General features: G+C 33.4%; 1 protein-coding gene across 1 annotated transcript in view; it reads left to right on the top strand.

Annotated features, from left to right (window-relative positions):
• Fur2 (furin-like protease 2) overlaps positions 1-15,846 on the top strand; it is a 192,223-nt gene that overhangs the window by 166,533 nt on the left and 9,844 nt on the right. Inside the window, exons 5-16 of the mRNA XM_088272266.1 lie at positions 1,108-1,267; positions 3,911-4,214; positions 5,742-6,911; positions 7,007-7,194; positions 7,911-8,067; positions 8,148-8,303; positions 8,399-8,514; positions 9,158-9,320; positions 10,076-10,246; positions 10,847-10,989; positions 12,238-12,433; positions 15,671-15,804. Coding sequence (XP_088128392.1) covers positions 1,108-1,267; positions 3,911-4,214; positions 5,742-6,911; positions 7,007-7,194; positions 7,911-8,067; positions 8,148-8,303; positions 8,399-8,514; positions 9,158-9,320; positions 10,076-10,246; positions 10,847-10,989; positions 12,238-12,433; positions 15,671-15,804 — 3,058 coding nt within the window. The remainder of the gene's footprint in view (positions 1-1,107; positions 1,268-3,910; positions 4,215-5,741; positions 6,912-7,006; positions 7,195-7,910; positions 8,068-8,147; positions 8,304-8,398; positions 8,515-9,157; positions 9,321-10,075; positions 10,247-10,846; positions 10,990-12,237; positions 12,434-15,670; positions 15,805-15,846) is intronic.

Below are 15,846 nucleotides of genomic sequence, written 5' to 3'. Positions count from 1 at the left end.
AATTAAGCGAGTTCAGTAATAAATGTAACTGAATTGCAATAAAACGGATAAATTTTAATTCGTTTTATATTTTTATTTATTTATTTAATTTGATTAATGTTACAACTTAATAGTTAATTACTCAAAATTAACGTTCTATTTGATTTTCAATAATTTTCACCTTAGTTTTTGTTTAATTTTATTTTTATATTAATATTTTATTAAGCAGGTTTAATATTGAAGCGAACGTCTAAGTAACACACCAAGAATAACGAATCGCAGTATCGTGTAAATTGCTGAAAGTTGAAAAAAAGTCTAGTAATAATGAGTATATTAAAGAAATTATATAAAATATAAACAAGCAAGATTGATTGAATCCACTAGTAATATGGATTACTAAAATCAAATGGAGTATAATGGAATAGCTGAAACAATATTTCAGCAAATTAGAGACGCAATTGATGCTGTAACTAATAATAATGGTAAAGAATTGTTTTTGCTCCCGATCAAGAAAGATTGATTACATAAAATCGCAAAAGAATCACATAATTCATTGGATTGGATATTGTTTAAAACAAAAAGAAAATTTCACTACGCATAAAAGGGAATAAAATGAATCTCTGGCTTTGAGTAAAAAGTCACATTAATATTTTAAAAGTGATTATATTTTGTTTATTCATCTTATTTTAATCAAAATTTCACTAACGTTTAAAGCTATTTTTAAATGAACAACTTACTGAAATATCTCTCATCTATTTTTGATGTTTCGATAATATTACTTGTTAGTAATAAACCCGCCAATGTACATAACGTATTCCGTAAACAAAAACATTGGATACGGATAAATATCCTTATATTTTCACTCTTAGTGTTTTTTCACTCTAGTATTTATCCTGGACTGATACCTGAAGCGCAGGACAGATCACCTTGTCTTCATTATAATTAACGATTAACATAACATGTAATCAATTTAATTAAATGATATATGGATTATTGGATGTGGATTTGGGTTAAAGGAAGATTTTTTTGTTGTATAATGGTAGGAAAAACAAATTGGCAGAAAATGTGTATCCGTTATTTCATCCTGTTGATGTGGTGTTATAATTCCTGTTTTTTTTGTTTTTACAGGATCCATCAGCATCGACGGACATCAACGGAAATGACGCAGATCCCATGCCGCAGGACAACGGGGACAACAAGCACGGGACTCGATGCGCTGGGGAGGTTGCCGCAGTTGCATTTAACTTGTTTTGCGGCATTGGTGTCGCGTACAATGCCAGCATCGGAGGTGTGTGAACGTACCCTTAATGTCTGTTAGACTAGATTCCAAACATATAACTGATTTTTAATATAAAGTGAGGCCTTTATAAAATAAAGTAAGGTATTTATGAAATAAAGTAAGGCTTATGCTTCGTAGAAAATCATTTATTTTTTATTAATGGATTCAACAGTTACTTCGAGGTAAAATCTATCCATTTTTAATTTATGTTTTACAGTGCAATTACCACTGATTTTTTTTGTGTAGGTATTATAAATCGTGTTTCTATACATTCCGCATCATTTTCAAACACTATAAATGATGCGGAATCCATCGAAATACACAAGATTTAAAAAAAATATTGGTATTTTCCAAGTAAAACTTAAATTAAAATGGATAGATTTCACTACAAAGTAACTGTTGAATCAATTGAAAAAAATGTAACTGATTTTCTACGAAGCATAAGTATTACTTTTTTATAATATTCTATCAGTATCTAAATTCATTCTACAAATCATAAGCTGTACTTTCGTAATATATATTATATTCAATCAGTATTGAAATATAAACTAAATTGTCACCACCCTCATCTATTTTGATCGATAAACACATAAGTATTTAGAAAATCTACCAAGACTCTGATATACATATTTTTCTCTAGCATTCTGTTAAAAAATATTATTTGTGTAACATTCTAACAGTATCTTAATTCATTCTACAAAGCATAAGCTGTCTTTGTATTACATTATATCAGTATCTAAACTCCAACCAAATTATCACAGTCATCATATGTTTCGATCAATAAACACATAAGTATATAAGAAATCTGCCAAGATACCGATAAAAATGTGTGTATCACTAACATTTCTTTAAGGAATCTTACATAAAATAGGATGTTTAAGAAAAAAAGTACCTTATGTAATGTGAAAACATAAAAATCATAATTAAACACCTGTAGAATACCACGTTTGATGACTATAATACTAGAGATGTTCCCATCAACAGGTGAAAATACAAATTATAGTTTGTAGATGAATTTTCACCTCAGATATACATCTGTAGTTCTTAAAACTAGTTGCATTTACATTAATATACTCAAAAGTGGTCATAAAAAAGTGTTAAATTTTTATTTTTCATTCAGCATGTTATTCCGCAAAGTTAATGCCAAATCGACAAATAATTTCAGTTACTTTTGCCTCATTTTCGTCTAATTTTCTACCTGTCGATGAAATCACCAAATGTTTATTAAGTGAAATTACGGACGTCATAATATTTATGACGTTAGTGAACGCATTGTTAATTTAAAAAGAAACGCGTTAGTAAAAAAATATTTGTTACAGCGGTACGTCAATATATCTTTATAGCGTCTTCGCGTGATGAATAAAAGCTGAACCTGAGATATTCTAAATAATGTAATACTTTTCAAAGTTTAAAAGTTTTCAGGTATAAATAAATATTTTGTGAGGGTATATCGTTTATAATACATTTTTTCCCGTTGATTTTTAAGACTTCGCCCTAGAGCCATACAAGTATCTTGATTCAAGATTCCCATAAATATGTACAGGTTTTGAACTTTTTATTTTACGACTTTTTTTATTCCTATTTTCACCCCATTAAAACTTTTTATACATCGCCAAGTCTTTGGGAAGACCTCTTCATATAGAATATCCGCAATTCGAAAGTTAGGTAAATCGAATTACCTGCTCCATAAACTGACACGTCGTATGTGCTTAACTTTTTGGTAGCGTACTATTAGTAGTGCGTTCTCTTGTGTTTTTCTTCCTTAATAGTTTGACAGGAAGGATAAAACTTGTAGACGCTGAAATTTTTGTACCCTTTTCCATCATTCTAAATCCAGCCATAGAATTTTTATCTTCCCATTTTTGATTTTCGTGATGAATTATATTTTTTCAGCTATTGCTAAAAAAAGCATTTTTAATCCAACACTGAACTGTGGTATGTCATGAGATTGATCATATATCTAGAAGTTCTAATAAAATGGGTTAAGTGGTTGTCAATCATGGGTAGAATAGAATGGTGAATGTTGCACGTGTGTAAAGTGATCATTTAACCAGCCTATGACAGTTCATAAGCCCAGTAAATACCAAGACTTCCACATTTTTCTTTCATTTTCACATCTTTGTTGAAATTTTAAAAGAATCTATAATTTTTCACCAATTTATTTAGACTTATTAGATGCACTTTCAGTTAAAAAAAATACTCAGTAATGAATGATTTTTTGTTACTATAGAAAGTTTTACCCTGAAACTGTTCATAATGTTTTGAATTTCTTTTAGTAATATTATTTACAAATAAGTAGCAAAGATACTTAATTTTTCATATCAAACGTCAAATATAACTATTTTTTTCCTTTTTTTGTCTGACCTCAGTCGGTAAATTAAATAAATAATCAATACCTTTAGTAAATATTCGTTTAAGAACGGGGATTTACCGTACTTATTGTTATTTAACTTATAAGTTTTAAAACGCAAATGACAAACAAATAAAATACTTGCATTCATATCATATTTTTTTGGTTGGGTTCGGAGAGTGTATATATTAAGGCTGGACTATATAAGGGTTAAAGATATATTAGCTTCTCACTCACATCCGCGCGCAAAACTGCAATATTCTTAGTAATGTGTTTCAATTTCTAAATGTTTCTATTCTCAGGTGTTCGTATGTTAGACGGGACCGTGAATGATGCCGTTGAAGCTCGAGCTTTAGGACTGAATCCTGATCATATTGACATATACAGCGCCTCTTGGGGGCCGGAAGACGATGGCAAGACTGTCGATGGCCCAGGACCTCTAGCGAGGAGGGCCTTCATCTATGGAGTCACGAGTGGAAGGAAAGGAAAGGGATCTATCTTCGTCTGGGCATCAGGAAACGGAGGAAGACATACAGACAGTTGCAACTGCGATGGATACACTAACAGTATATTTACCCTTTCAATATCCAGCGCAACACAAGGAGGGTAAAGAATTTTTTATTATTCTCAATATTATTAATATTTAAAGCATTTACTTTGTGGTCAGTAATTTTTACTTGTATATATTTTTAAACAAATATATTGTATAACCACTCACCGAGATTTTTATGTCAACCGGTTTCGAGACGTACCTGTATATTCGTCAGGACAATCACTACTACAGCATGCAAACAATACTATCCGTCACTACCTTAGCACTATTCACACACTTAAAACTACACAAAATGTTTATCACATGCGATTTTGGTTGACCCGAAGACGAACATGCGCTAGGGGTTGCAGCACAAACATGCATTAAGAGCCGAGACATACATAATTTTTTGTTATTAAATGATGTAGATTTTTTGCGTTTTTAAAAAAATAAAATGAAAGCTTTGTTCAAAGACTGGATGGACTAAAATCAAACCTTTTTGAGTATATACTTTAGAACCTTAGATTTTTTTTGTGTGTGAACAAATTATGTCCCTTTACTTTCTTACCTTGAGTTCCTTCAGAATATTTGCTTGGAGGGTTTGTCATTTCCACTAAATGTCCAGCACCTCCTATCGCTAAACTCTCTAAAAATCAATAATTCAATCATAAAACACATGAAAGATATAAAAAAAAAATTGAGTATTAGTGGTCGTTAAAAAAGTGTTAAATTACAGCTTATTAAAAACAGTTGTATGTGACATGTATCAATCAGTTTTGGGTGCTTTGCCATAAAAATAAAAAATATAATAAATAATTATTGAGTATAAAAGATGAAACTATTTTCATTATTCAACCATTTTTAATCACAATGTACAAAGGTGTATATTTGAAAACCAATTTATACGTCGTTATCAGAAGTTTTCAGTGTTTGAGTATGTCAATTAAGTTTAAATCGATTATTTTCAAATTACAAAAGTAATAACAGCAAAGCATGGTTTTCGCGAATAAAGCTTTCATTGACGTCATTAAAATTAAAGTGTACAATTTTACATGCAAAATTATTGATTAGTTTGTTAAAACTGTGAACTATTTTCGTCAAATATTGCCCTGGAAAATAAATATGCAATCAATATGACACTGCGATAAGGCTTCAATCATAAAAGGCGGATGAGGAATTGTGAATGACAAGCATTCAAATATTCATAGATTTCGAAAAGGTTTGATTCGACGACGTACCGACTAATATCAAATTTAGAGTGAGTAACTTTTTTCTCTCATGATAAACGCTTTATTTGAACACCACTTTGCGTACAAAACTGTGAAGAGGAATAAATTCCAATTCCAAAAGCCCCTTTTTATTTTCAAACTTTATTAGGGTCCGAACTTTTATCTTTTTCGTACAACTTTAAGAGAAAGCCCATAACACCATCTGGTCCCTCTTTTATCTTGTCAAATGTACTGGAAATATGGAATTTTTATCTGATCATTTTCCAGTGTATTGGTCAGATTGCTTCAACTTTATTCAAATAAGTAATAGCTACTATTCTCGAGATAAACTTGCACGTAGATTTAAAATACAAATGTTTTATTCTGTTTTAGATACAAGCCGTGGTATTTGGAAGAATGTTCTTCTACGTTAGCTTCAACGTACAGTTCTGGAACACCAGGTCACGATAAGAGTATAGCAACAGTCGATATGGATGGAAGGCTCAGGCCTGATTATATTTGTACTGTAGAACATACTGGTACTTCTGCTTCAGCTCCGCTCGCTGCTGGTATTTGCGCTCTTGCTCTAGAAGCAAATCCAAACCTCACGTGGAGGGATATGCAATACTTGGTCGTCATGACATCTCGATACGCCCCTCTTGAGAAAGAAACTGGTTGGATTGTTAACGGAGTCAAAAGAAAAGTCAGCCATAAATTTGGTTATGGTTTGATGGATGCAGGAGCTATGGTAAGCTTGGCTGAACAGTGGACGACTGTTCCTCCACAGCACATCTGTAAATCGCAAGAGATCAATGAAGACATGAGCATAGATACGACTTACGGTTTTACGATGACAGTACATATGGATATTAATGGATGCAGTGGAACAGTCAATGAAGTAAGATTCCTAGAACACGTGCAATGCAAGATCTCGTTAAGGTTCTTTCCAAGAGGTAACTTGAGAATTCTCCTTACATCACCAATGGGAACGACATCTACGTTGCTCTTCGAAAGACCGAGAGACGTAGTCAACTCAAACTATGATGAATGGCCTTTCTTAAGTGTGCACTTCTGGGGTGAGAAGGCTGAAGGACGTTGGACTTTACAAGTCGTGAACGCTGGAAACAGACACGTCAATCAACCGGGTCTTTTGCGAAAGTGGCAATTAATATTCTACGGAACATCCACAAATCCAATTAGACTAACATCTCAAGTGTCCAGCGTTAATGGAATTCATTCTTCTATCCCAATTACATTCCCGACTGCCTCAGATGGAATTTTACACTCTCCTTCTGGCAACGCCGAAGGAAATTACTTTTACAACAACTACAATACCAATTATCAAAATGATCAAAATATCTATACTGCCGCAGGGTCTGAAATTGATAAGGTTGTGGCCACTTTGGACGGTCACAATATTCCTACGGCTCAGAGAGAAAACGTAATGGCGGATGCTAATAATAAGAGAGTTTTACACAGTTGTGATCCGGAATGTGATCAACAGGGCTGCTATGGCAAGGGACCAACTCAGTGTGTCGCCTGCAAACACTATCGTTTAGACAAGTAAGTTTAATAATTAGATAACCTAAACTACAATTATAAACTATCGTGGATATTTTAACTGAGATTTTTCAAACCCATTTTTTGTTGTTTTCTAGCACTTGTGTCAGCCGATGCCCTCCAAGAAGCTTCCCCAACCAGGGAGGAGTTTGTTGGCCTTGCCATGAATCTTGCGAGACATGCGCTGGCGCTGGACAAGATTCGTGTTTGACATGTGCACCTGCTCACCTACGCGTCACCGATCTTGCTGTCTGCCTTCAACAGTGTCCCGATGGATACTATGAGAGTAAGATATCGATATTTTTTGATATTTTCTTCTTCTCGTGCCACCCCTTTGGGAGGTTGGCGACCATCTCCTTAAACTCCACGCAATCCTGGGCCAGCCCTATAAGGGTTTCTGTTTCCGTTATTCCGAACCACTGTCGAAGATTTTTGAGCCATGATCTTTTTTTACGCCCTGACTGCCCTCTACCTTTCCCTCTACTGAAAGCTGTAAAAGGGCATATTTAGTGTTTTACAGGGTAGCACAAAATTAATCATCCTATTGAAAGATGTTATAATTTTTGCAAATGGCGTCTTACGTCAATCGTATTTGAGATTTGTGAACAAGACAGCTACAGTATACAAACAAATTGATAAAACGGACACAAATGTGTATCGACAGTGTCGATACACATTTGTGTCCGTTTTATCACATTTGCGTCCGTTTCGGCAGCCACTTGACGAATATTATCTTTTCCGCTGAAATGAAAAAATAATAAAGATCCAAATCAAGATTTCCATCTCTCATTTTTTATTTAGTAAAAAAGTTATTTGAAAACAAAATCGTATTATTTATTTTATGCCACCCTTAATATTTTTGTATACTTCAGCTGTCTAATTCACAAATGAAAAAAAAAACCGTACGACGCCATTTGCTAACTTTATGACATCTTCTGATAGATTGATTAATTTTGTGCCACCCTATATAACGCTGTTTCTCACTTATGTTTTTTTTTGCAGATTTTGATCAAAATACATGCGTACCTTGCTCGGCCAACTGCGGTTCGTGTCAGGATAGGCCAGACATGTGTTTGTCATGTGATCACCATTTGGTTATGCACGAGCACAAATGCTACGCGGCATGTCCGCCTTTTACTTACGAAACTGAAGATTACAAGTATGTCGCTAGATGTTTTTTTCTAACTCTTTCAATTATTTTCCTTCTGAACTCTGTCTTAATTCTTTGAAACTTTCTAGTTGTGCATCTTGTCACGCTTCTTGTGAAACGTGTAATGGTTCCTCCGAGAGTCAATGTATCTCATGTAGACCGGGAAAGTACTCTCTAGATGGGAAATGTCTCGCAACCTGTCCGGGTCGTTACTATGCTGATAAAAAGCGAAGAGAATGTCTTATGTAAGTAGAATCTCTTCACACGTGAATATGATCAGAGTTGTCAGGGTTTATTTTGTCGTGCTAACTAATGGATTTTGTATTTATTTCATCGACAGATGTCCTACTGGCTGTGCAACTTGTAACAGCGCCCTTTGTTTAACGTGCGATCCTGATTGGATTTTGAATAAGAAAGGGAAGTGCGTTCCGGAAGGAAGTTCTCATTGTGATCAAGGTACAAAGTATTTCCTTTACCACTATTGAGCATTTCTCACTGAATTATAAAAAAAACTAATTGAACTTTAATATTCTTGCTCTATTTAAAAAAAAAAAATATGACCGTCCAATTTTTATTTAGAATACAAAAACCAAGTATCTAACTGTTAAAAAAAAAAATGTAATTACTCTTATTTAATTTTAATGCTGTAAGATTCAGATTTAATTTTTTTCATATTTGTTTAGGATAATTCAAAGTACCTACCGCAAATTCACTAATGTGTTCTCTTTTGCATTTATTTGATAAAATTATGCTGTAATCATCAATGGTGCTTTCACATATTATTAAAAAAATATCGCCATCAAAAGATAAAAAAATAATATGGAAGCTTTTATAAAAAAAAATTCACAAAGAAATTATCAAATTAAATAAAAAAAAACTTTGAGAAATGAAAATGAAAATTTTGACCATTTGACTATTTCCGACATATCGTTGGCAAAATGATCATGGCTGGAATGGTGAATATTACATAGCGTATATAATGGTCACTTTAACTGCGCTCCCGAAACTAGTAGTATAATTTACATTTAAATTTAAGTCGCAAGAAATCTTGTACGGTCAATGTGTCCTTTATATTGACAAAGTACATTATTAATTTCAGCCGAATATTATTCGGACGGACATTGTCGCGGTTGCCATTCGACCTGCGAAACGTGCAATGGCGGCACCGAGAACAACTGCCTGACTTGCGCATCTCCGCTACTTCTTCAGGATGGATCTTGCGTTGCAGTGTGCGGAACGGGAGCTTATCAAGAAGCTGGACGGTGAATATATTTATCTTTTGTCAAATTCAACCAGCCGCCTAAAGTGATAAAAAGTTGATGATAAATACAAAACAATGTCTGCCTTCGTGGTGTAGTGGATAGCGCATTTGGTTACTACTCTAGAGGTCTCGAGTTCGAGTCCCAGAGGCGTGAAATAATTTTATTGTGTTTTTAACTCTCATATGTGTTTAATAATTCTCTGAACTCATACTTGAAGCGCAGGACTGGTCTTTTTCCATTCGTAAAACTAAAGATTAAAATAATAGTTTGCTTCAGTACGATGCAGTGCCCTACACATCGTTAGGAAAGGGTTTGGAGAATAAGAATCTGACAAATGTTTTTCTAAAGACCCTAATGCCATAAAAACTTTTTATTGTATTATTTCTTGTAATGTATAAAATCTAATAATTTATAAAAAAAACCTATTTTGTTTTAACTATATTGCAAACCCTTTATTGTACATATAAGTATTTCGGCTCAACACAGGCTTTGCCTAAAAAGCCATAATACATATAATTAAAAAATGTATTTAAAAAAGTTTCTATATACTTAAAATAAATTATAAAAAAAGGATCCCAAGCTTCTTTACTGGCGTTATCTTAAGATTCAAGATTTTGGAGCGTAAAACCTTTCAGATTTAGCATAATAGGCCATCAAACTAATATTGCCTTGATCTGATGTAAAACCGGGGTATCGGGTAAAAAGAAATCCAACATCAAATATTCCGCATTATGCTCATCGTTAACTTTTTCAAGGTGTGCGCCATGTCTGCACGCGTGCACGGCGTGCGTGTCGCGCCTGAACTGCACCACGTGCGCTCCCGGACTGAAGCTACAGAGCGGTGAATGCAGAGCGTCTTGTGCCCCAGGCTACTACAGCGACAGGGGAGTTTGCTCCAAATGCTACCTCAGCTGTCAAACTTGCGGGTAATCATATAAACATTTTTTAAAATTAAATTATGCTGTCTTTCTCCGCAGTGTTATGGTCAGCACGCTTGGCTACCGTACTAGAGGTCCCGGGTTCGATTCCCAGGGTGGGGTCAAATAAATATAAGTTATTTTTCACTCTATTATTTATTCAATATTACCCTGTCAATATTACTTGTACCTGAAGAGGAGGGCTGATAACCTTTTCTTCATGTGTTAACGATCAAGATAACACTGCTTTTATATAATGCAGATGGGTTTGGGTGAGGGTTTGAAGAAAAAGAAGAATAAAGTTAATATCCTTGTTATATTGAACATTGAAATTAAGAAAGTGCTTTCAACAAAGTATCATTACAATGTGAAAGGCAATTTTTTGTTAAAAATACTGATATTTGATCATTAAAAATAGTTTTAAAATAAAAATAGAATTCGTATAAAAGAATTCGCTCTACAGGGTATGCGAGTATGTACTAACTTTTCATTACTATATTACTACTCGACGGATTCATTTAATATTTTTCTGTATACAACTAATTTTTCATGTAATGGATTTTCCAGGAGAAAAAAAAATGTGTAAAAAGTGATTTATTTTTCTTCCAGCGGTCCTCGCCGCGACCAGTGCGTGAGTTGTCCTGCAGGCTGGCAGCTGGCGGCGGGAGAGTGCCATCCAGAATGTCCTGAAGGATTCTTCAAGTCTGACTTTGGGTGCCAAAAGTGCCATCACTATTGCAGGAACTGTCACGGTAAATTGAACGACTTGTGATGTGTTGGGAATTAATGTCTGAGTTTTAGTGTGTCGTGATCTTGTCAGGGTTTACTATTGTATCAAAGAGATGTTCAAAAAGGTAGTCGAATCTAGTGGCTAGGCCTTTTAATTTGTACGAGGTCTGATAAAAAAATACGTTGAAAGAATTTTCGAAGTGGCAACTGATGATGTTTTTTTTCATTTTATATCATATATCCGATAGCTTGATTTGCTGAGACGCACTGTGTCAATTTTGTTCACGAATCCTGGATTATTTTCACATACTTGAGACCCGCCTAAAAATACAAAAACGTGGCCCCATAAATACCTAGACTTCTTTATTTTTCTTCATCTATGTTGAGATGTTATAAATTACTCCTTAGTGGAGAATTTATTTAATATTACCCTGGAGGTAATACTGTACCCTTTCCTTCATGTGTTAACGATCACGATAACACTGCGGTTATATGGTGCGGATGTAGGTTTGAAGAAGAAAAAAAAGAAGTGGAGAATACCCAGATTTGTGAACAAGTTTCTGGACACACTCAAAATGTTGTACCATAAATCGGTAGTGTAAAGGCAAAGGGGTATATATCGCTCACTCCTTTCAAGAACGTCATAAATCAAAAAACTTGATTTTTCAGGAGAACGTTTTTAAAGTTTAAAAATATAATACAATGTATTAAAAATACATATCAAGCCACTTACTGATCTTTTTACTGTGCAACAGATCTTTTTAGGTTAAACCTGAAGATTTTTCCACTATTTGAAAAATGTTAAGTATATTTAAAAAGATAATTAAACAACACCTTTTATTCAAAATGCAAAAACAACACTTTCTGCCCTATAGCGGGTAAATATTAAGTTAAAAATTGCCTCTTTTGCTGGGATATAGTACATTTTCTGGGCATTCCGAAAACACGCACAACTGAAAATTGACGATTTTTGATTTATGACGTTCTTGAAAGGAGTGAGCGATATGTCTCAGACCAAATTTTACAGGAGAGTCAAAATAAACTTGTTAAATTAAAGAAATCATTTGTTTTATGTATTTTTATATGTACATATCTTAATAAAACTAAATAAGTATTGCAACTACAGCTTTATTCTTTTGTCCGATTATGTAATACACTATTTGAGACATTTTGTGGAACAAACTTAGAAAATGAAAAATTTGACAGATTACCTTTACACTACCGAAATCTCCTAAAATACCAACGTCGTCTCACTGTTGATTCTGTTGTAGGGGAGGGTCCTCTGAAGTGCACGTCGTGCCCGCCGCACTTCATGCTGGACGGCGGCCTGTGCATGGAGTGCCTGGGCTCGCAGTACTACGACACCCCCACGCAGCTGTGCCGCACGTGCCACGACGCGTGCCGGTCGTGCTCGGGCCCGGGCGCGTTCAGCTGTGTCGCCTGCGAGTACCCCCTTCGACTGGATAGGTATGCGTAAAATACTTTTTTTTAATAATCAAAATGTAACTTCGTATAAAATCACTAAAAATATTTTATTTTACCTTAATTATGATAAAATATTTATATTTCATAATTTTTTTAATGGAAGTTGCATTTACTATATAAACCTTGCTTATTTTGTCCTCCTCCGTAGTGTACCATAATAATCAGCACGCTCGACTACCGTTCTGGAGGTTTTTTCAAATCTTTTTCTTTACATACCCACTCCGAATGGTGCATTGGGTACTACATTGTATTGACGCAGTGTTGTTTTGACGTTTTATTTAATCAATTCAATGAGATTCATCTCTCGCTTTAGGTACCGGTTTTTATTATTATGTTGTTAAAAGTATACCCGATAAAGCATTAAAATTAGAGATATTTATTTTATTTTGCTCAGCTCATATTTATTTTAATTTGAATATTATGGGAATCGATTGCAGGACCTCTAGCGTGGCAGACAAATGCACTAACTACGACACTAAGTAGGGGAAAAAGATGAACATTGAATTGATTTTTTTTTTCAAAAAATCGTATTAAAAAAAAGTTTATATGAACATGTAGAATTTACGAGTTTTGCACTAGGTCGATATTGTTATGAGGCAAAATTCATCTCTATAAGAATATTTTCAACTAGCTATCTGTAATAAAAATCGCTGGCAAACAAACAAAACCCTTAAATCCTTTCAAAAATTATATTCGTTCATCAAATATTTGCTTATATTTTATTTACAAACTTCAAACTTTTTGTATTATTTGCAATGTTACGAGTATGAGACAAATAAATCCTCCATTGTGCATTCGTTTTTATTGACAGACCATTTCATTCCCGTTTTGCGCGGCTGTAGTGCTCAGTGGGTTATTTCCGATATTATGCTTTTTATTTTTATTTCTTATAACTATTATTTTACTGTCAAAAACTGTGTATCAAATGCGTTTTATGGACCAACATACCGTGTGCTAACCGCGAATAAAATTTCAAATCCTAATTCACTTCATGACCAGTCGAGCATTTATATTTGGACAAACTGATTCAATCCACTTTTTTGTAATAGATGAACTAGTTTTCAACCATTGTGAATAAAATTTAATCTCTAATTAGTCGAAATCAAAGTATGTAAGGGTGTCACTTATAAATGTAATGCCTTTTCAGTAAATTCACTTTTGTTTCTTATATTTTTGTTTATTTATAAGCCTTCATGTGCATAATGTATGCACATGCAGGTTTATTGCTTGGAAGCAATATCTTCCAACCAACCAAAAACTAACTAGTGATACTGGTTAAAGTTTGATCCTTTCACGACAGTTTGAAATTTGAGGGAAAATATTGTATATTAATGAATAAATAAACGATTTATTTTAAAAAAATACACTTTGTACATCCATGTTTACACGCCCGTATATTATCTTATGCATTTATTTAAGGTACATATAATAAATGTTTATATTTCTCTTGCATTCTTTATCCTGATTGATATGTTTATTTTACATTTATTTTTCTATTTTTTTCAGAATAAAGTTAATATGAGCAAAGTGTAGGGTTTGAGTTTACAGAATTATTGTCAGTCGGTACATAGTATTTCAAAATTATCGTACTCGTAAAAAAACTTTTGAATGACGAATGATGAAAAATTAGAAGATTTTTTAAACTTTTCTCATATAAATAAAAAATAAGCATTTTTAATATAACGAATAAAAATCGTATTAATAAAAAAAATACTCAGCTTTTATATGACTAGACAACTTTGCATTACGCCCCAGCAATTGAAAATGCAGTTATTCGTGCAGCCTATTCGATTTGATTGCGAATTCAATTGCCCCAAAGTACAAAGGGACGGGGAAAATTAATTATGAATTTTCCCAACTGTGTTTTCAACCCTAATTGAACCTGTAAACAGAGTTGGAAGCGCGATGATGACGTATATTATATCAGACAATGGCAATTTTCATAGTTCCAGTGACTTGACTACGTTGTTACGAGAAAATTTAAATCATAATTGTTTCAATTCGATTTATATTTCCGATTCACAGTTCCGCGTAATATAACATTAGTAGAATATTTTGTTAGTATTTTATAATATGATGTAGAATAAAAATAACGAGTCTTAAGTTTTATAATTTTTTTTATTTGTGTGACGAATGTTTAACTTTATAAGGAAGATTTCATCATGCGTGTAACATGAAGAATATGTTTTTTATCGTTTGATGGTAATTTTCATCGTTGTATTGACTGGTCTACATTGTTACGAGAAAATTTAAATCAAAATCGTTTTAATTCGATTTATATTTCCAATTCATAATTCCATGTAATAAAACAGTCGTAGAATATTTTTTAGTTTTTTTAAGGGAATAACCCGCAAAGCCTCTATTAGTCTTGAAAAAGTAAACCATTAGTATTATGCGGAATACGTGTTTTAATTATTATTTTATTTAAAGGAATAACCCACAAAGCCTCTGTTAGAGTCTTGTCTGCAGGTAGGATAGTAAGGATAGGGAAAGTAAATGTGAAAAAAACATCACAAACACCCAGAGCAATTCAAAATAAAACTTTCTTGAATTTATTTTGCAATTGGCGGGAATCGAACCCGTGACGCCAGTTTCGCAGTCGAGCGTCTACCCAACTGCGCCACGGCGCCTGTAAAAATATTTTATAATATGATGTAGAGTAAAAATGAAGAGTTTCGAGATTCTTTTTATTTTTTTATTTGTACGATGAATGATTTACTGTTCATCATTTTAAGGGAGTTTTTGTCATACGAGTAACATGAAAAATATATTATATTTCATATCATTTGGGATAATTTCAAGAAAATATTTTAAATGTCGGTCAATAGTAAAATATTTTTATACTTGTTAAAGTATGACATTTTTAAAATACTCGTAGATGTTTCAATGGACTAAAACTACAGTACTGCAATTGCATAGTGTTATTTACTAAGTAACACTCAAATTAAAAATGCATAAAATTAATTGTTTCCTGAACTTGGAAAATTTCACTTCTCATGTACGAGAGTCTCATGCATTTTAATTTTTTAAATTGATAAATGTGTTTCCCTAAAATATTGTTTATTAGAATCGTTAATCATAGAAGAATCGCTTCCATATCCCAAAAATGGATAGTACGAGTAATACCTACATATTATGCATTTAGTGGTTTATTTAAAAAAATAATAATAATAATATTTGTTATACTAATTATATTTTTACATTTTTTTTATCCCACAGACTGAACAACCAATGTGTGCCATGTTGCGCGGAGAATGCCCCCCCAGCGGCCCCCAACGCTAGTATAGCCACGGGGGCTGGGGGCACCCCCATCGCGGGTCCAGGAGACTGTTGCAAGTGTGATAAAGAGACTGGTAAGAACATCTACATTTTAATCGATTCTCACTCTCGTGTAT

Source organism: Brachycentrus maculatus, unplaced genomic scaffold (assembly GCF_059751285.1).
Source record: "Brachycentrus maculatus isolate JH-2025_06_01 unplaced genomic scaffold, ASM5975128v1 h1tg000490l, whole genome shotgun sequence".
Taxonomy (NCBI): domain Eukaryota; kingdom Metazoa; phylum Arthropoda; class Insecta; order Trichoptera; family Brachycentridae; genus Brachycentrus; species Brachycentrus maculatus.
This window is presented reverse-complemented; position numbering and strand designations above follow the sequence as displayed.